The 21,808-nt window shown below is 41.3% G+C and overlaps 1 protein-coding gene across 1 annotated transcript in view; it reads right to left on the bottom strand.

Annotated features, from left to right (window-relative positions):
• TMC2 (transmembrane channel like 2) overlaps positions 1–21,808 on the bottom strand; it is a 60,529-nt gene that overhangs the window by 16,814 nt on the left and 21,907 nt on the right. The window contains exons 7-15 of the mRNA XM_090285236.1: positions 21,404–21,510; positions 15,328–15,426; positions 13,853–13,995; positions 11,720–11,867; positions 9,049–9,237; positions 6,641–6,820; positions 5,081–5,230; positions 2,893–3,021; positions 311–378 (exon numbers count right to left, since the gene is read on the bottom strand). Of these exons, the coding sequence (XP_090141362.1) occupies positions 311–378; positions 2,893–3,021; positions 5,081–5,230; positions 6,641–6,820; positions 9,049–9,237; positions 11,720–11,867; positions 13,853–13,995; positions 15,328–15,426; positions 21,404–21,510 (1,213 nt within the window). The remainder of the gene's footprint in view (positions 1–310; positions 379–2,892; positions 3,022–5,080; positions 5,231–6,640; positions 6,821–9,048; positions 9,238–11,719; positions 11,868–13,852; positions 13,996–15,327; positions 15,427–21,403; positions 21,511–21,808) is intronic.

The raw sequence follows: 21,808 nt of genomic DNA on the forward strand, positions 1-21,808 counted from the left end.
CTTTCTTCCTTCTGTCCTCTCTCCTCCCTCTGCCATCTCTCTTCTTTCTGTTTCCCTTCTCTTTCTCTCTCTCTACCTCTCCTCTCCTTCCCTCCCTATGGCCACGGAAGCCCAGGGGCAGGACAGATACTACAGATACTACCCTGGTTCTCATCTAGTCCTGTCCTCCATTTTTCATGTGAAAGAAGGGATCACAGACAGGCCAGATGAGTTTTCCAGGCTCTCCCCTGCTAGCTGAGAGGCCAACCTTGGGATTCCATTTTTTAGACTTCCCAAAGGAGGTGGTGCCCGGACAAACTGGATAACTCACCAGATCATTCCTTGGTTAAAGATCAACCCGAGCACATTTCCACTAATGTCAAATTCAGCATAGGAAGGCTTGAGAGAGAGAGCGAGAGAGAAAACATGTTAGATAGTGTCATTCCGACCCTGCTACCAGCCAACTGGCCAAGCCAGGGCCACTCCATCCCGAAGAGCCTGCTCTGGTGGCCGGAGAGGAACTTCCGATTCAGGGTTTTGCTTCTTCAACATGTTTTCAACTTTTAAAGAAATGTTTTGAAGTTCTCAACGTTGAAACTTTTTTCAAGGAAAAAAATGTGAGTTTTTATCTTTTAAGGACTGTGGGCTGACTGTGTGCTCTTGGGAGGACCCAGGCCCCCAAGAGAACATTTTATCAATACTCTTATCAGAAATGTACCTTGAAACTATAATCAAGGAGTAACTCTAATAAATAATGAAATGCATATAATTAAATGGTAGTCATATGCAAACAAACTTAAAAAACAAACAGACAAACATACAAACCACTCCTCTAACTCTCTTTTCTCCTCATCTTCCTCTAATCTGAGAGCATTCATGGTAAAGAAAGAGCTCAGCTAGACAAACTTTTCAGTCTGACTCTGATCTGCAGTTTGGGAAATCTGTGAAGCATTTGAAAGCATACAAATCTGTGAGCACTGGGAAGTCAAGGGGTCCTCAGGAAACATGCTTAAACCTGTTTTCCAATTTGTCTTCCAGGAATGGAGATGAAAGGTTACAGGAATGAGAGAAGTAGGAATGAGGAGTTAGGAGAGAGAAAAAGGAAGGTCAGGCAAGCATGACTCAAAGGAGGAAGCATGCTTAATTAACACATGAAGGTTAAATCTTAGAAATTAAAAAATTTAAAATATTTTATTTTGTTTTTTAAGATTTTATTTATTTATTTTCAGAGAGAGGGGAAGGGAGAGATAAAGAGAAGGAGAGAAACATCAATGTGTGATTGCCTCTCACAAGCCCCCAACTGGGGACCTGGCCCACAACCCAGGCATGTGCCCTGACTGGGACTCAAACTGGTGACCCTTTGGCTCACAGGCTGGCACTCCATTCACTGAGCCACACCAGCCAGGGCTTAAAATATTAAAAAAAAACTTTTATCTACTGGGTATTGTATCTTGTTTAGAAAAATCTGCCTCACCACAAGATTATAAGTTTTATACTATATATAATTTCTTTTAAAAATGTATGATTTCAGTTTTTGATGTTTAAAATTTTGACTCACCTACAATTTACTTATTTAGGTGAAATGAGTGAGAGAGGTAGCTCTCCTTCCAATGGTTAACCAGTTGTATCAATCCATTTGTTATACAATCCTTAATTTTCCCACTGGTATGAAAGAATCCCTTTATTAAATTCCCATACAGATTGTACCTATTTCTGCACTTTCTATTCTACACATTGCTAAGTTTGTTTATCCCCTCATAGCAGTTGTAGTTACTATAACTTCTCAGTATGTTTTAATATAAGGGTAGCTCCAGACCCTTTCATCCTGCGGGTTTAAAATACTTGCTGGCTATTTCCACACACTTATTTTTCAAACAAACTTTAGTATTATTTTGGGATCTCATTGAGCGTATAAATTAATTTGAGAGCAATGACATCTTAGAAATGTTATGACATAAAGGATTCCATCTTCTTTGAGAATGAGGTTCATGAACTCCTGTTCTCAGTTAAGATTATGAAGTTTCCCCCTTGAGGAGGAGTTGAGTAGGCCTGTGTAAAACTGGCTAGTGACTAAAAGAAAAAGAAAAAAATCACAGAGACCTATACTTGGGCCCTTACTTGGGCCAGGTACCCTGCTGCAGGCCAGGGTGAGGATGACATAGTAAAGAAGGCATGGAGTTCAGTCCAAGAGGAGGTTCCTCCCAACATCGGTGCCCACTGGGGTGGGTGGATGAGGTGTTTTGGGAGAGACACTCACAGGACAGATGGGGCCAGAGGTTGTGCCAGATCATAGAAGGCCACTACAGAGAGGAACTGGCACACATTTAGAATGAGCAGTTTCCCAGGTAGGTGGCAAAGAGGGGTAGCCCAGGTGGAGGGAATAGGAGTCAAAGAGGTTTGTCAAAGCACAATCCAGAAGACAGAACCAATGGTTATCGTGTTCTTGGTGTGTTCCAGGAATTTCTGAAACAGTCGCATCCACATCTGCCCTACCCCACTCCAGGATTTTATTAGTTTCAAAACTTAGGAACTACCATGTCCCCTATCGCTTTCACCCTGTTCCTGTAGCTCACACAGTATGGACTTGGAGACCTAGTGTCCTTTGCCTTCCCTAGTGAGAGGTGAGGCTGCTTCAGCACGTCTCCACCAGCCATCTGCTCAGCAATGAAGCGTGTGGCCTGCCTTTCCCAAGGCCCAAAACCTCCATTTCCCAGATGAGAAGGTCATGTTGTTAATTGCATTGGGAAAAGGCAGGTAGGAATCTTCAAGGCGATGCACATTAAATACTTTTCTACTTCACAGAGCAGAGACTGGCATTAAGCACCTAAAGAAATGCACAAGAATGCATCTGTGTCCATCACGGAGGATGGGTCAAACAACTTTCTGTAGAATGTCTGTGAAACGGTGACCTACAAATCCAGCCTCCAGGTCCCAGCACCAGCAGTAGTTCATGAACCGGACGAAACAAGCCCGCAGGAAGTCCCCCACCAGGATGGTGATGTATGTGACCAGCATGTCAGACACCGTCAGCCTCATGAATTCCTGCAAGGAGGAGCACAGAGACAGGGGATGGTCAGGGTTGGAGCTTGCCCACTTCTCCCAGCTGAGGGCAGCCATGCAGACTCCCCCCACCACTTGCATTCTTCTCTGTGAGCCTTTGAGTCTTGGGGGCAGAGCGATGATGGGGCAGAGCGATGGTGATGCCAAGCAAGGACCCAGGCTTTTGAGAATGTTTATACAGGCCTCAGCTCTATAATTACTAATCGCATTGCTTTGCAATAGTCTCTAAACCTCTTGAAGTTAGTATTAACCTTGCAGGGTTAATGGGAAGCTTAGTGATTATGTATGCAAATTGCCTGGTGTGCTGGCAATGCCCAATGGGTGGTAATTATCAGCACTTTTTCACAGATATACAATCTGAAGGCTCACCCCTTACTTCCCCCACCTACTCTGAAACACCAGCTCTCCCAGCTAAGACTGAATCTCATCGTTGTCATGGGGGACAAAAGCTGGCTTTCCTTACCTCTGGCTAATTGGATCTTTTTCTTGTTATATAGCGAAAATAATGTAGGTTTTTCACAGAGGCACATATCAGAAGAGGCAAAAACAAAGGAACAAAGATTGTTCTTTGTAGAGTATATATAGTTTATTATGTGTTTTGGGAAAAATTTAAAGAACTACTAGATGTCATTATAACTTTAAGACATCTAGTAGATTTCTATTTCTTGGGGGGGGGTACAGGGTCTATTTTATTTATATCTGTATCCTCCAAGATGATTAGTAAATTTCTGCTGGATGAACAGCTGATGAGTTTTTAGAGTTATTCCTCAGTAAGAATTCAGGCTAATGCTCCTAAATATTCTAGTAGGCAACCTAACATGTGTCAGGTCTCCATGCTGTGCAGTGTGATGCTCTGAGACCTAGGTGGAGGTGGTGGAGGATACAAGGGAGCAGGACATAATGCCTCATACCCATCATTACCAACTTGCTCAGAAAGAAACAAGCTTTCACCAGTGACAGGTACAGTGATAGGCATCAGGGGAAGAGGGCAAGAAGGATGCCTCCCAAGGATATGAAGCAGCAAATTAGAGAGTCTATAGCAGAATAATCCAAAAGAATCATGTAGGTCATGAACCCTCTTTGGCCTTCTAAAGAATAGTTTTATTGACTTGAAGATTCATTCATTCTCTGTTACACATTGTGATGGGTTGAAAGCAGGAGCTGAGGAAGCTCAGTGGCTCTGCACCCTGAAGATGAGGAGGATTTGAAGAGCATGGGGAACTTGGACTGGAGGAGGCAAGAAATGGTGAGTCTGAACCCTCTATGAAGGAAGTGGGGAGAAAAGGCCCCCAGGACCCCATGGGAAAGAACAGATACTTCCCCTTGAAGGATTTGCAGATGGTGAACCTGCAGGCGCTGTTCAATGGAGTGTGTGATGTAATTCCTTCCTTTGTTGTACTTGATCATCCTCAGCTAAAAACACAGTTGTTTGTTGCTCTATGTGAGTGTATTCTTCAGGGAACCCAAGAAAGTCATCAACTCTGCATCTCAGTGGGGTGATCAATGAATAGAAGCCCCAAGCAAAGAGCTGGAGTTGAGGAAGAGAAGGCAGCTGATCCCTGTGTTACCTGTGAATACTCCAAGTTTCTGCCTAAGAAGGCAAAGAATACTAGGTCTTGAAGTCCACCCTGTGCAAGTTTCGGGAATAGTGGTAAAAGTGGCAAGGGGAAATAGTAGCTGTTTATTTTTGAGACTCTAATGAAAACCGTGAATTCTGTTTACAGAAAAATTCACAGATGCACATACACACCAAGTCCTGCCTCCAATTTTTAGAAGTATTTATTCATGACTTCCATGTGGAGAAGCTGAGGCTTTCAGCAAAAGCTACAGTAAAACTCTAAGTAAATTCAAGTGATATTAGATTGATGAATGAAACATAAAAAGAAATACGTGGGACACTGGAAAAATGGGAAAGTGAAAAAAGTAAAACTTTCCTAAGAAATAGTAGGACATTTTGGTGGCTCAAAAATGGAAACATCAAGGAAGAGATAACAGGAATTGAAAACGAGGATAACCTTTTCAGGAAAGCGCAACTACTCACAATGCCCACGGCCGTCTCCCAGCAAGGACCGCGGGGCACATCAGCGGGGTGCAGGGGTGGCCGGGGGAAACTCTCATTCCAGCCTGAGGAGTTGTAGTAGTTAAACAGAGTCCAGTGGGTGATGTTCTTTATTGTCTCTTCATTAGAAAGCTGGAACAGAAGATGGGGACACGGGGTGAAAGGAACCAGCGATGATGATCCTACCATTTCCACAGGAACATCATTTAAAGCCAGCACATGCCACAACCTTACCACCTTGTCTCTGCCCTGCCCCTCAACAGAGTCTCCCCCAAATATCCTTGGGTCTTTTCCATGAAGTCATCTTCCATCCATCCATCATCCATCATCCATCAGTCCACCCATTCATCTGTCCACCCGCCCAGTCATTCGTTCTTCTTTTAGAATAATTTATTCAGAGTCTATTCTGAGCGTATAAGGCCGTGGTGACACAAGAGTGAACAAGAGAGATGGGGCACTCCCCAGAAAGTTCACAGTCTGGTAAATGACAGTTGAACAGACAATTGCAGGACAGAGTGGTAAGAGTAGTGGGGAATTTTCTCTGGGGATTGAGGAAATTCACATCAGACAATGGGACGCCACCGAAGACTTTCTGGAGGAAGAGGCATCTGAGTCAAACCCTCAGGGAGGATTAGTGAACTAGTCAAACATGGGGAGGTGGGTGGACAGGAAGAAGGCAGGAGAGAATTTTGCCCCGTGGAGGAAACGTGAGGTTTAGGAGGGTGGCACAGTCTACTGGGTGGGAGGGAAGCCAGAGACAAGGATGGAGCGTAGGCCAGGGCCAGATCCAATCACTTCCATGCTTAGAACCTTCTCCTAGCTTTCCTGTTAACCTCAGGAGAAAGGTTATGCAGCTCAGTAATGAGAAGGGAGGGGTGAGGAAGAGGAGCGTCATGGTCTGGGCCTTCCCCACTTGCATTTTCTCCCTACTTCCCCTCTGCTCTGTTGCTCAGCAATCCTGCATTCTCTGTTTGCACCAGCTGTTCCCTCTGCTTTTTCCAATCTCTGCTAAGATCCCTCAGGGGGTCCTGGAGCCCCTCTGATGCACTGCCTTGCTGCCCTGGGCTCCCCCTACTGAAGCACACCCTGCAGTGTGAGTCTGTCTCCCGGCCTGGAGTGTGAACACCCTTGGGACAGGACTGCGTTCAGTCCTCTGCTGTCCCCTGAGGGCCTGACATAGCACCCGCTCCAATGACATCTGGTGAGCAGTGATGAAAGTCAGCTATGAAATATCTCAGTGGACACTTACTCAGCTGGTAAATGCTTATGGAAGCTATGAAGCTACGGGAAAGGGTGCAGGTAGTCTGAAGGGTTCCATTGGGTGGGTGTTCGGTGTGAAAAGAGACAACCTAAGAAGAAGACAGCCAAGAACTGCAGCAAAATGGAAACAATGGCTGTCTTAGGGGATATTTTTTCTTCATTTTACTTTTCTGAACTTTCCAAAATGTATTTAATTAATATGAATAGGCATTAGGAAATTATTATATTTTAAAAAGGAAATCTGGTGGGCACCAGAGACTGGGGGCAGTTTCTGGTCTTTACCTTGAGGTGGACGTCATCCATCAAGGCCAAGAGAAACGTGTAGAGGTTCCCCAGGAAGAGTGCAAAGATGCGTCCCAGCTGCCACTTCAGTCCAACACGTGGGTGGTAGTTCTCCAGAGCAGCGATCGTCTCAAAGAGAGGGGGACAAAACATCCCAAGCAGAGACATCACAATTTCTACCTGAGAGGTCAGGAAAACCCGGATTACTTGCGCCTTCCATAGCACTTGGCTGGCTGCCATCTCTGTGCACAGACACCCTCCTCAGGGCCATGCATCTCCACCTCCTTGTTGCCCTCTCCTCTGTCTCTGGAGATGCCCTGGGGTCTCCACAACTTGCCATGTGACTGTGGCAAAGGCACCAACATGCCCTGCACAGTCAGCGTACATCCCACACATCATCTGTGACTGGCTGCTATCATAATTGTTGCTCTTAGTAGTATTGATGAAATAGCAAACTTTCTTTGAGAAGTAAATGATGAACGTCGGGGACACTGCTTTGTGTTCTGTAAAGTTGTGAACTAGGTAAGAGTCACCGTGGCTGCCCTCATCTAAGGAACGTGGAAGACAGGAAGCTCAGATCACAGCAGGGGTTTAACAAAATGGGGATGTGGTCGAGAGTCTGGCATTAGGAGTCAGCTCTGGGTTTGAGCCCCAACACTATTCCCTGCTGGTTTTGTAATTTAGGAAAAGTTACCCAACTTCTCTGAGCTTCTTATTTCTTCATTTGTGACATAATGACAGTTCTTGGGAGAATCAGAAGAGATAATGAATGGTAAATGGTAAGCATTCAATTTTGCCTCCAATTTTGGGAGAATCCTGACTCTATAACTGATCCTGACCACAGCAGAATAGTCTCTCTGCAACTAAAACTGCTCACCCAGTGGAGGGTAAATTCCTGAGCTGCTGACCAAATTGCAGGTTGGTCAGTACTTCTGGGCTGCTCCAGACTCCCTCACTCTCTCACATGACCACTGGTTTGGCTTCTCATCACCTTCATACCCCCATACCTGCTTAGTTCTTCCCATCACTGTCCTTTTTTACATATCTGTCGAATGCTCAGACTAATTCCTGCCTTTGCCACAAAATCCTGATCATGTTATTCCTGCCTCCTCCTGTTTGTGCTTTGGTTTATTCTTGTCAAGCCTTCTTCTTAAGGAAATTATAATTTGTTTAAGAGCAGAATCCATCTTGAGCATCTTTCATACTCTCACATAGCTTAGTGACTTGATGCTTTAGATGAGTTAATCGTAAATAGCATACACCTTTAAAAAATTCACTCTGATTATTGCTTTTAAACTGTAGTTTTAATCCATTTATATTCACTGTGATCACTGATACATTTAGATTTAATTCTATCTAATTTTGTGCCTTCTATTTGTCCTACCAGTTTCCTATTTATTGTTCTATCCTTTCTTGTTTTGTGGGACTAGACAGATTTTCTTCTTCTTATTTAATTTATTTAGCTTATGATTCTGTGTGTCAATATTTGTTTCTGGGCTTGGCAAGGTGGTTCTTCTGCTGGTCTCACCAGGATTCATTCATGAATCTGTGGTCAACTGATGGTTGATGGCTTCATTCACATGTCTGCTGGTTGCCTGGTTATCACCTGGGGTGATGAGGTTACTGGGTTATGTGTTTCATCATTTAGCAGGCTAACCTGTAATTGTTCAAATCATGGAGGTCTCAGGGTTCCCAAGAGCACAATACATAAGCATTTTTCAAGTCTGCTTATATCATGGCAGCCACTGTCCCATTGGTTAAAGCAAGTCACATGGCCAAGCTCAGCTGGATCCAAGGGATGGGGAAACAGATTCTACCTCTTCATAGGAAGAGCTAGGAAATCACACTGCAAAGAAATGTGCATGCATGGATGGGAAGAATTTGTAGTCATTTTGCCAGCTGCCACAGATGTCAAATTCCAAAAAAAGATTTATGGATTCAATATAGTTACAATAAAACCTTAATGCGTTTTATTGTGTATCTCAATGAGCAAATCACTCTACCAGATATTAACACATACTATAAAGTCATCATTTATGAGTGTGTTATTAGTGTATAGACAAATAAACCAGTGGAGTAGAGAAGGGAGCCGGATCACAGCCATGCATTAATAAGCGTTTGATTTATGAGATACGGCACTGCACAGCTGTGAGGAAAGGATCACCTTGTTAATAAATGGTGTTGACTGACATGCTAATTAAAACCAGCTATATCTGCTACAAAAGCCTAATAATGAATGACTCTTGGTTCAAGATGTTTATACCAGTAGTTTGGAAAAAGATGTAATTTCACTTTTTAAAACAAGCCCTATAATCCAGACTTTCACTAATTCAGCTGAATGGAATAGGAACCAATGTAATTTCAATATCTGCTCCTAATATGCACTTCAACAGAGATGTCTTCCTTACCTCATTCCTTTCATACCAGCTCACATTCTGCATTTTGGAGAATTCCTGGGATCGCTTCACCACAAAGTAAATGAGGTACCCACTCCCACACAGACAGCAGATGATAAGGAAGTTGGCCAGGACACGGAGAAATCTTGTCAGGTGGATATTTTCCTCTTTATTACTCTCTTGTTCATCCACTATTGATTCCTTAATGTGTGAAAATGAGATTTGAATAATGCGAGGCCAAGAACCAACAGGAGCCATTGTTGAGTTCCTGAGATGACCACTTTTTGTATTTCCATAAATAAAATAATATAGAGGGGTGATATAAAGTACTGGTATCCTATGGAGAATTAGTTCTTTCCTTTAAGAAAACATATATATTTTTTGTTACATAATGACAAAAGCTTAGATTTATTAAATAATTGCTATGTACTAGATGTGGTACTAAATGTTTCCCATGCATTTTCCCTCTTAATCCCAACAACAAACCAACACTCATTACTATTATTACCCATATCACAGGTACTAAAGAGCAGAGAAATTTCAGTAACTGGGATTGTTTTAAATCTATAGATCAAATAGATTAAAATTGATTATTATTATTGAGTCTTCTAATCCAGAGGCTAGTTTTTCCTATAAAAAAGTTCTGGCCAAATTTTTTTTATAAACAGCTTGATAGTAAATCTTTTTGGCTTTGCAGGTCAGGCGGTCTCTCTCACAGCTACTCAACTATGACATGGTAGCATGAAAGCAACCACAATGAAGATATAAATATATGGGCATGGATTTGTTTCAATGATATCTTATTTACAAAATTAGGCAGCAGGCTGGATTTGGACCCTGGGCCATAATTTGGTGACCCCTATTCTACTTCATGAGCATGGTATATCTCTCTATTTATTTAGAGTTTCTTAATCTCTTTCAGCAATATTTTATACTTTTAGTGTAGCAATCTTCGTATTTGGTTAAATCTATAACCAGGAATTTTTTAATTAAATTAAAAAAATTGGTTTTAGAGAGAGAGAGGGAAGGAGAGAAAGAGAGAGGAAAGGAAAAAGAGAGAGAAACATTAATTTATTGTTTCATTTTTTAATGCATTCATTGGTTGCTACTTGTATGTGCCCTAACTGGAGATTAAACCTACAACTTTGGTGTATCAGGATGATGCTCTAACCAACTGAGCTACTGGCCAGGGTAATCTTAGGAATTTTTTAATAGTTTATATAATATTATTGTAAATGAAATTCAAAATTATTTTCTAATTGTTTACTGCTCATGTATAAAAACATGATAGATTTTTTGTTATTAACCTTGTCTTCTGCATCAGTAACTCTATGAAGACACAATTAGTATATGATAGACCAGGATGGAAAATGAGGTCTCTTGGATACAAAAGTACGTGGGAGGAGATTTGGCCAATCAATTAACAGTTACTGTGTTCATGTTCAGGCCTCATTAATTCATCAAGCAGTTAATATACATGAATACACAGTCTCACAACATGTACCCTGTCATCTTGGTTTTTAATATACTCAGAGGAGAAGTCTTCTCCTTCCCAGATGTTCCAAGTGCTTCATAGGCATTGATCTTTTTTGTCTCTCTCTGGTAGGCCCAGAGGAAGAGACAAAGCCCCCACTGACCCCTGCCTTGTCCTTGGATACCCCATCAGAGGCTCCCCATTGCTGTGAGAAGAAGGTGGGGAGAACTGAGTCTGCTGCCTGCTCCACCCACTGACAACCTGACAGGACTGTGGGGCTCACGAAAACCATGTAAGTGCATTGCTGAGCCCAAGCCCTGTTCCTGGTGTGTGTACATGCCATCTGCAGGTATCAATCAGTGGGCAGCCGCTCACTTCTCCCAGGGAGGGCCAGGAGAGGGGAGAGGGAAAAAGACAAGAAAACCAAGCACAGTCGTGTTATAAATCTGACCATTTCCGGATCCTAGTGGAAAGTCTGACTGATCAAACAGGAGGCATATTGAATTATCAATACTGCAACTCTGAATGGTTTTTACAGTCATGGAGAAAAGGAATAAGATGTTCAATGCTTCAGTGTTACAGCTTCTGCCCTCATTAATTCGGTTACCCTCCGGTTTGTTTTTATATTATAAAATAGAGAGAGGTGTGTAGGTCATCTCACACCTCCTTTATGAACCAGTTAATGAGATAATTAAATGTGGAGTTGAGCACATAATTAATTCTTTTATTCCCACATCCCCAAACCAAGGTTCTTAACTTTTTCTGGGATTTCTAGTCACTTGAGAGGAGCTTTTTAAAAAATCCAATGCCAGGACCCTGCCTAAGACCAATTACCCCATATTCTCTGGGGGTGGGACCAGGAAGATTTTTAAAGCCCCTTAGGTGATTCAGAAATGTATAACAGGTTAAGAACATCTGTCCCAATGTCATCCTTTCATGTCCCTCAACAGAAAACAGTTCCACAAGGAAACAGGCAGGAGCAGGTCCCAACATCCATGATTCTTTGACATATTAAGAAACAGATAGTGGGTACCAGCTATGAGCATTTTTTGTTCTAAAGGTTTGAAAGCTGGGCTCCTGCTTCTAGTAAAACTCTTGCTACAGATTATTTGGTAATCTTATTTTCTATGACTCAGCTGGGAGAAGTCTCTCAATGACTAGAGGCACCCTGAGTTCCCCCAGGAAGTGGGAACTGCTCTGGGCGGCTACCTTGAAGCTGGTGGTGATGGAGGCAAATTTGTTGTCAGCCGTCTCTGAATTCCCAATCAGGTAGTCCCAGCTGGTGAACATCTTGAAGCTGAATGTGAAGTTATCACTTTCCCCCTCACCCGTGCTGCCTTGGCTGTTGGTGGCCATCCTGTAGGGTACACAGCACATTGTCATATCTGCTCTGTTTTTGCTGCGTCAACCCAAGGGAACCTTGGCTTGAGCCAACTTGGGCACAGGTAGCAGGCATCCAATAAAGGGAATGAACCACACAGGGACACGGGCAAAGACAGACTTGATTCAGGGCACTTTCTTCCCAAATTCAGAGTCCCCTGCAAGTGCACATGGTGTCACTTGTGTAAGAAGCCCCAGGATATAGGACACTTAACTGTGTTTTCTACCCCGATGTCTGATTTCCTGTGGCTTGACTTGCCTACAAATATTTTAGAACTCTTTATTCTCACAGAGGAACATTCCCTTCTAATTTATCTATTTTCTTTGATAGAAAATCTATTCTGATATAAAATCCAATAAGCCTTGAGATAGCTGGTACTTTTCTTAAGTAAGTTTGGTTTGAAAGCACCTTGGACCTGCCTTATTACCCACGCATTTTTGTTCTACCTATTCTCAACCTCTCTTTGTGGAGTTTTCTCTCTGGAGCTCAGCTCCCTGGGAACCACACAATTCCAATCAGGGGCTCTATCAGACACAATGTGTGTGTGTGGGCGGGGGGTGCACTCCTCTCTAACTCTCTTAGGTATTGGCTTTTGGGATTTGTGTTCCAGGGCCTTGTTTGGCTTAGTTAGCTCTTTGGTTCATTATGGAAACATTCCATATCCTTAGATGAATCTGGGATAATAGCAGGGAAAGCATAACAACATGAGGCTAAGAATAAAACCAAGTCTGTCTCCTTGTTTCCTTCCCTGTTGCTTGATAGAGCTGGGCAGCCACATACTACCTCCTCGTCACTGTTGCGTGCTGGGCAAGTTCTCATGAACAGCAGCATTTCCCCTGACATGATACAATAGCAAGCCACACTGGGCCTGCACGTGGCGCTTGCAGGGGTTCTAACCAGGCTTTGAAGGTTCTCTGCTCTTCTCCTGCAGACACAGCTAGCTACCCCTGCTCTTCTGGGAGAAGTGACCCCTTGTGGCTCTGCTGAAGGGTGGTGAGCCCTGGTGGTCAGGTGTGTGCACCCTGCAACAGCCTTTGTTGATTGGGGTCCCCTGACTTAGAAGAAGGCAATTCATGGGATGGGTCAAATTTTTCTTTAGAGAGTATGAATTAAGACACAATTAAGAACGAAGTCCATTTCTGACCACTGAGACAGGTTGAGTTGAGGCCAGTGGGGATACCGTAGTTAATCAGAGCCACATACATTCATTTACGCTTATTGTTTATATCATTGTAAGTGCTGGGCTGGGTTCTCACATGCAAGCTAGAGTTATAGAGAAACAGAAGAGTTTTTCTGAGAAAAGTAAACTCTGGGGAAAGCAAAAACAAGTCTTGCAAACTTCTCTAGCCTTACCTTGCTAGGTACCGTGCTTTCCCTCAAGCCATACTGGCCTTCTGAGAGTTTCTGAAACTCACTAGGATATTTCCTATCTCAGGGCCTTTGTACCTGCTCTTCTTTTGTCTAAAATGCTCCAGGCTTTCAGCATGGCTGGCAGTTCTCAGCCTAACAGAAAGGCGTTTCTATCCCATTTCCCAGAACTTCTCACACTACCCTGTTTGTCTTTTATACCACATATGACAATCTCCATTTGCTTTGCTTATTTGTGTGTTTTTTTTTTTTCTCTCTAAATCCCCCACAAGAGGGTAAGTAGTCACAGAGTGGCCATGGGAGTGGGATGTTTGCGTGAAAAAATTTAAACGCCTATGGGGAGGGGGGAGGCCCTGGCTGGTGTGGCTCAGTGGATTGAGTGCTGACCTGTAAACCAAAGTGTTGCCGGTTTGATTTCCAGTCAGGGGACATACCTGGGTTGTGGGCCAGGATCCCAGTTGGGAGCGTGCAAGAGGCAACCACACACTGATGTTTCTTTCCCTCTCTTTCTCCCTCCCTTTCCCTCTCTCTAAAAATATGTAAATAAAATTTTAAAAAAATTAAAAGCCTGTAAATAAGATGGTCATACTTACGATCTAATGACAATCATCAGGCTATAGCCGAACACGCTGACCCCCACCATAAAGTAAGCCATGGGCAATCTGTACCTCAGCCACCCGATGGTCCTCTGGTTGTTGTAGTAGCCGTAGAAGAGAGCAGAGTATTTAATGTAGCCCTGTGGGACAGCAAATCCAAAGGCTCTGGGTTTGTAAGCTCAGCGCAGTCATCAGACACTTCCACTCTACCAGGCATGTCTTTCTCAGGGGTTTAGTGGGAGTCTGAGAGGGGGAAGGAATAGTTCTGGACGCTCTTGTTCTTCCCTTCACTTTCCCCAATTGCTCCCAAGTCTATCCATGTCTCCCTCTTTCTTTTCTTCATTCTTTCTATTTCTCCATTATACAGAGTGCAAAGAGATACAGTATGGAGAGGAGGATGTTGTTAACATTAGGGATAAAACTAAGGATCAGATGTGTGTGTGTGTGTGTGTGTGTGTGTGTGTGTGTGTGTCTGCATGCACATGCATAAATAGCTTCAAATTCTTACCCTGAGCATAAGACCCTGAGCAAAGGCAGGAAGGCACAGAAAGTGTGTGATGCATTCAGGGTCTTCCCCCAAACTTGATAACATTGGGGCATAAAGTGTGAGGTCTTAGATAGACAAGGGACTGAAGAAGTAGGAAACAGCCAGGTCATGAATAGTTCTTTTGTAAACCCAATTCAGAACACTGGATTTAATTCCATTTGCAAATGGGAATAAATGAATATCAGAGGTAGCGGATGACAGAGTCAGGTTTGCATTGTAAAAAGATCACTCTGGCAGCAGAAGGAATAGAGGTTGTAGGAGCCAAGCCTTGGCAGGGAGCAGAGGTAGAAGATTTCAACAGTAATCCTGGTAGAGTGAGGTGTTACTCAAAGGAGAGGCAAGGGAGGATAGAGACAAGGGGACCAGTTCAAGAAATATTTAGTAGATAGGCTCAGACTGAGTGATTGATTGGGTGTGGGGGCAGTGGTGGGTGAGAAGTGTAGGATGACATTCAGGTTTCAGAGCCAAATGATTGGATGGATGGTTGGTTCCAAAAAAGGAGATGGGGAAAAGATGTGGGTTTGGTTAAATAAATGCTGGAATTTACAGAGCAGTAAATTCACTTGAAGATGCCATGAGGCACTTGGGGGAAGGCTGGAGTAGCAATAGACTTGAGGTCTTCATATGGGTACAGGGAGGAAAAACCATACTGCAGGGTCAGCTTACATTGACCTGACAGAATGAGGGGGGCAGGGTTCTCATGGGGACTCACACTTATCAGATTGTGTCCCTGGAGAGAGGGACCTGTGAAGGGGGCTGAGGAGGACAGAGTTGGCTGACTCATTTTACACAGTGCTAGAATTCTATTTGATTAAAGCACTGGCTTTTCAATAATTGAAATAATTGAACACGTCTCATGTAGCCATGCAATTTTTAGGTCTCACAATCACCAAGTGAAAGTGCATTGGCATATTAGCAATGGTACCTCAAAATCCCAAAGGACAGAAAAATCCATGGCTCTTTCCTCCTCAGCCCGAGGCACCGTCTTCCTGGGTATACTTCCATAGGGCATGCCCATCAGTATCTGTGCAGGAACAGAATGACACATTAGATATGGAGAAAATATAAACACACAGAGACTTTCTTTCTCAGAATAGGATTCACTCATTTTCTTTTTTTTTAAAGATTGTATTTACTTATTTTTAGAGAAAGGGGAAGAGAGAGAGAAAGAGAGAGAAAAACATCAATGTATGGTTGTCTCTTGTGCACCCATAACTGGGGACCTGGCCTGCAGCCCAGGCATGTGCCCTGACTGGGAATCGAACCAGGGACCCTTTGGTTTGCAGGCTGTTGCTCAATCCACTGAGCCACACCAGCCAGGGCCCATTTTCTTCTTTAAATGACATTAATCATGTTCCTGATTTTGCAAGTAACACACTTATTGTAGAAAATGTGAGAGGTATTGTACCAAGGTGGTAAAGGGGGGGTAAATAGTGGTGGAAGGAGACTTGACATGGGTTGCTGAACACACAATACAATATACAGATGGTGTATTACAGAATAATACACCTGAAACCCATATAATTTTATTAACCAATGTCACCCCAATGAATTCAATAAAAAATAGACAAAAAATAAAGAAAATGTGAGAAAGTACAGAAGAGAACTTAAAAAATCACCTACTATCTCCCCATCTTAAAGATAATGATTGTTAGTCACATATTTCCTTTCAATTATTTCTGAATTTTATATATATTTCAGTCTATTTATTTAGCTTAATATTATTTTACGACCAGTTCCCTGTATCATATGGTATTCTCAAAATGCAATGGCTTCAGAATACCTAATCACATGTATCTAGCATAAATTTAACAAATCCCTATTTTTGGACATTAGACTAATTCTAGTTCTTCATGTATACACAGTTCTGTGATTAATGCCTTTATATATATATATCATAATTATACTAAATTTACATGTTGATTTAGGAAGGATTGACTTTTTTATTATATTTAGTTTTCTATTCCAAGAATGTGTTCTCCTGTTTATTCAGTTGTACTTTTGTCCTGTAATGCTTTATAATGTTCCTCAGAAAACATCTTCTAAGTTGTTGAATTTATTAATAGTTATTTCATAGATTTACTACTATTGTGAGTGTGAGAATTTTAAATTTCATTTCAAACTGGATTATTGAGAGTATACAAAATGCTGCTGATGTTTGCTTATTTAAAGTGATCCAGCCATCTCAATATGCTCTTTCATTAATTCAAGAACTTTTGGTAGACTCATTGGAATTTGGAGGAGTACTCAATAATATTACCTACAAACTAAAGTAATTTTGTGCTTTTTCTACAAAATACATAAGTTTGATGTTCTTGACTTACTGCATTAGGTAGAAATTTCAAAATAACGTTGAAAAGTAGTGGGGACGAAGCATCTGACGCTGCTCTTGATTTTTAGTAACACGAGCTTTAGTATTTCACTATATAATGTAACATTACTTTTGTTTTTTATTAGTTCATAATTTCTAGGTAATTCTCTATATCTTTTTGTTTGTTTTAAATTTATATTCTTATTGGGAAATATGTGGTATATAAAATCATATATATATATATATATACTTGTTCATAACAAAAAGAAAATTAGCTACTGTGTGTCCACTACCTAGTTTAAGAAACAGAGCATCATTAGGCCTTTATAACACCCTGGATATGCCCTCCGTGATCCACAGAAACTGTGACATAATAAATGCTTGCTGTTTTCAGCAAAAACTTTTGGGGTATTTTTGTTACACAGCCATAAATAACTAATACAAACTCACATATCCGGAAAGAAGTAATAAGAGTAAAAGTTAATGACATAGAAAATAAAGATACATAAGACAAAGACCTAAATGTGAATAGTTATAGTAGCTGTATTTATAATAGCCCCAAACTGGGAACAACCCAAATGTCCACAACTGATGAATAGACAACAAACTACAGTACAACCAAACAATGGAATATTAATCAGCAATAAAGGAACAAACTATTGATACATGCAAGAACATGGATGAATCTCAAAGACATTGTGCTAAATGAAAGAAGCTAGATGTAAAATAACTGCATTCTACATGATTCTATTTCTATGCTATTCTGGAAAAGGCAAAACTTTCATAACAGAAATCAGATCATTGCTTGTTGAGGGCTGGAGGTAAGGAGAGGAGATTGCTTGCAAAAAGATCACAAGGGAATTTTGGGGAGGTGATGGAAATATTCTACATTTCAATTGTAGTGATGGCTACCTAACTCTATATATATTTGTCATAACTCATTGAATGGTACACCCTAAAAGAGTAAATTCAACATTGCATAAATTATTTCCCAAAAAAACCTGAATTAAAAAAAAAAAAAGACATATAAGAGAAAAATCAACATTTAAAAAAAAAGAGAGAAAACCAACAGATCCTGGCCTGGTACCTCAGTTGATTAGAGCATCATCCCAATATGCCAAGGTTATGGGTTTAATCCTGGGTCTGGGCACATACAACCAGCAATGAATGAGTGCATAAATAAGTGGAACAACAAATCAATGTTTCTCTCCTTCTCTCCCTCCTTCCCTACCTCCCTCGCTGCCTGCCTCCTTAAAAATCAATAGATAAAAATTAAAAAGAGAATCAACAAATCCAAAGTTGTTCCTTTAATAAAATACCCGAGAGACAAAACTTTGATGTGAATGAGGAAAAAATTACACTGTAATGTAAAAGAGGCTATAACTTCAGATTCACACATGATTTGAAAAAAACAAGAAATTAACTTTAAGCCAGTACACTTAAAAATATAAGTTGAACAGCAAGTTCAGGAGACTGATCACATGTGAGGGTTATGTAGATAATACAATTGGGAGAAATAGAGGACTTCAGTGTAGATATAATTTTGTAATGTTTAAAATTAGTCATAAGCAAATAGTCTTCTTTATTTCTTCCCATATGTCTGAAATATTTTAATAGTTATTCTTAGAGGAAATAAAAATATTAGGCTTACCGACTGAATGCTGTCTATGTGATCCCTAGAGTAGAGCTTGTAAAGTATTTTGAAGATTTAATTAAATTAATTAATGTATACCAACAATTATCAACCTTTGCTGCATATTAGAATCATCTGAGGAGTTGTATTATTCATCTAATGCTGTTTAACAAATTACCTTAACACTTAAAAACTTAAAACAATCACATTTATATCTCCAAGTTTCTGTGGGTCAGGAATCTGGGCGTGGCCTAGCTGGGTTCTCTGCTCAGGGTCTCTTACGGGCTGCAGTCAGGTGCCTGCCAGGGCTGGGGTCTCATCTGAAGGTCTGGCTGGGAAAGTATCTAATTCCAAATGCACTCATGTGGTTGTTGGCAGGATTTAGATGGGCTGTTGGACTGAGGGCCTCAGTTCCTTGCTGGCTGCCCAAAGGTCACACTCAGTTCCTTGTCAGGTGGGCCTCTGCAATCTGGCAGGTTGCTTCATCAAAGCATGCAAGCCAAGAAGGGAACCGAAAGAGAATGCCAGTAAAATGGAAGTCACAGCCTTCTATAGTTGAATCATGTGACAGCTTTGGTTACAGTCTGTTCAAAGCAAGTCATTAATCAAGCCTGTACTCAGTGGGAGGAGGGAGAGATGATTGGGGACAATCTTAGGTATCTGCTATCACAGGAGCTTATAAAATAAGGATGCCACAACCAGAGTCTCAGAGAGTCATATTCAAACAATCAGAATTAATTGGGGTGGACCCAGGGCCTGGTAGGTTTCTTTTCTTTTCTTTTCTTTTTTTAACTCCATACATAATTTTCATAGCCAGACAATGCTGAGACAAGAAGTATAAGAACTTGTCATCCAGTAGGGCCTTGACAGTCAGCTTCTGCAGCATATCTCCCCCAGGGGTCATGTAGGCACCCTGGGCTCTGCAGGCAGTTGTCGTTAAAGCTGAACAAGATTCATTCTAGCATTCAGAGCTATTTAATTCCATTAAAGTGGCATTAATAATTTGTGGCAAAGAAATATAAGTATGAGGAGAAATTCTATTAAAGTTGTCTAACATTTGAGCACTTATAATATTCTTATTCCCAGATGCTCTGACTCATCATGGTTAGCCTAAACACCCATTAGCCATGGGAATATCTGATTATTAGGCTTCGGCTGAAAACCTTTGGGCCCTGAAGTTATTCGTGCCTTTGACCAACAGGGCAATTTGCAGCGAGTTTGGATATGTGCGATTCCCTTGGGGCCAATTTCCCATTTCCTAACTAGGAAGGCACCTTGGGACACCTGACATCCTCAGCTGCTGTTATCCAAACTGCCATCAAGTCTTGTCTATTCTACTTCTAATTCCTTTCTTTTAATCCATTACCATTAGTAATACCCTGATCTGGGACTGAGGTATTTAATATCAGGCTCTTGATTGGTCTCTGCCTCTCTGCCTCTCTCCAAGTTGTCCCTCCTCTCTGCCAGGGCTCCTCATTCCAGCCAGTCCCACATCTCTCTCCTTTCCCCCACCCTGCTCCCATGTGACTTTACCTATCACCCAATCAAGCCAAGGCGCTTTTGCCTGGACAGTTCCAGCTATGGCTGCTTCATCAGAATCCACCAATCAATAAGCTTTTATTGCTTGAAAGAAACAAACCCTTTGATATGAAATATTTATGAATTATACCAACTTACGTAAATTACATAATATTTAACATTTCCTTTCAGGGGAAAAAAAGAACCTCAGTGTCCTTACACTTATTCAACTTACCCTAAAGACCGCCTTTCTGAAATACTGTATAGCGAAATTCCAGCAATGTCTAATAGGCCTACAGCATTTTAATGTTTAATCTTCTCATGGAAATAAATTCTTTTGTAATAAAAAACTCCCAGGAAGAAAGCAAAGGCTCTGTGAAGGTAAATTTCCCCAGTGGCTTCTGACAATATTTTCACTGTGGGGAGAACTGGGCTTGGTGAAAGAGCATTTGCACACACTTGCTGAAAGATTAGAATCCTTATCTCTTGGTGGGAGAGTGATACTGGCTTAAGGATGGATATACACAGGACTAAGTGGACTTATAACCCTGGATTTCCAGCTATGTATATAAAGGAGTATGAAAGCTAGTTAATGATATATTTGTCACTACACTTTTTAAGTCATGTAGAAAAGAATTCAGTGGTTTTATAAATAATGTAACAGAGCTTTGCTCCCAGGCGCGATTATAATACACCATCAGCCTCTTCCAACTAATCTGATTTCATTCACATTATATGGAAGTCCTTTTAATTTCCTAAAAAACAGACTTGCAGAAAAGTTTCACAAGGATATGACTGTAGATAGAATTGACTCCAGTATACTTGTGGAACCCTTTATAATAAAATAGGGATCAGTAAACTATCATAGAACCGATCAATAAATGGGAAGGAAGAAAATACTAAATACAGACTTATTGTTACCTTGTTACCATGAAGTAAATCCACTTGTGTACCCAGCACCAGCACCAGCAGCTCAGGCAAGACTATTGCAATGTGTGTGCTCAGTGCTTAATGGACCAGAGGCGCCGTTGGAAAGGATGAGAGGCCATCACTCTGAAGACTTGGGAGCTCACTCACATAAGTTTACTGTATAACTTTGCACAAGTCACTCATTCCTTTTTTGTCTCTTAGTTGCACATTTATAGGTAAGGATCTACCTATATGTACAGTAAGGTTACACTTGAAAGAACAGTTTGGAGCGCTATTTAAATCCAATGCTTTTAGGTAATAAGTTATGATATCATGCATTCTATTTTTTTTTTTTTTAGGGTAAAAGAGAAAAAACTCACTGAGATATCAATTTTCCACTGATATTAAAGTAAATTGAGAGGTAGAAGAATGTAGGGTCCACCTATTAATTCAGAAACACAAATATTTTGGTTCCTTTTTTTTATTAACTGAACTATCTGGGCAATTGATGTGAGTATAGGATCCATAATAATGACTGAGTCTTTGTAAAACAAAGAGTATTTAATATAAATGAAGATGGTGGTCATGATAAGCCTCAACACTATCCAAAGATAGAAGTTCTTTTCTTACCTCTGGAATTATGACTAGACCAAATATTAAGCCAAAAAGGACAAGGTTAACGCCATACATCCATCGGAGGAAGATGAAATACGATGCCACTGAAGAACCAAAGTGACCTGGAGAGAGAAAAGATGATGGACTTAAGTGTTGCAGGAGGAAGAAGTGAACGCTACTGAGCACTTTTCGTGTGTGATGGATCCAATTGACACATTAGTCTGTGGTACAGACATTATGATCTCCGTTTTCTTTTTCCAAATAAATAGCCTGAGGCTCTATGGATCTGCCCAACCACCCATAATCTGAAAGTGAAGAAGCAGAATTCAAATCTTTGTAGCTAGTCCAAAGCCCGTTCTTTTTGCTAACACAGCAGGGCCTACAAAATAATCTAGTCAGATGGTCAAGAACACAATCCCC

Source organism: Furipterus horrens, unplaced genomic scaffold, assembly GCF_987537825.1.
Source record: "Furipterus horrens unplaced genomic scaffold, mFurHor1.1.pri manual_scaffold_8, whole genome shotgun sequence".
Taxonomy (NCBI): Eukaryota; Metazoa; Chordata; class Mammalia; order Chiroptera; family Furipteridae; genus Furipterus; species Furipterus horrens.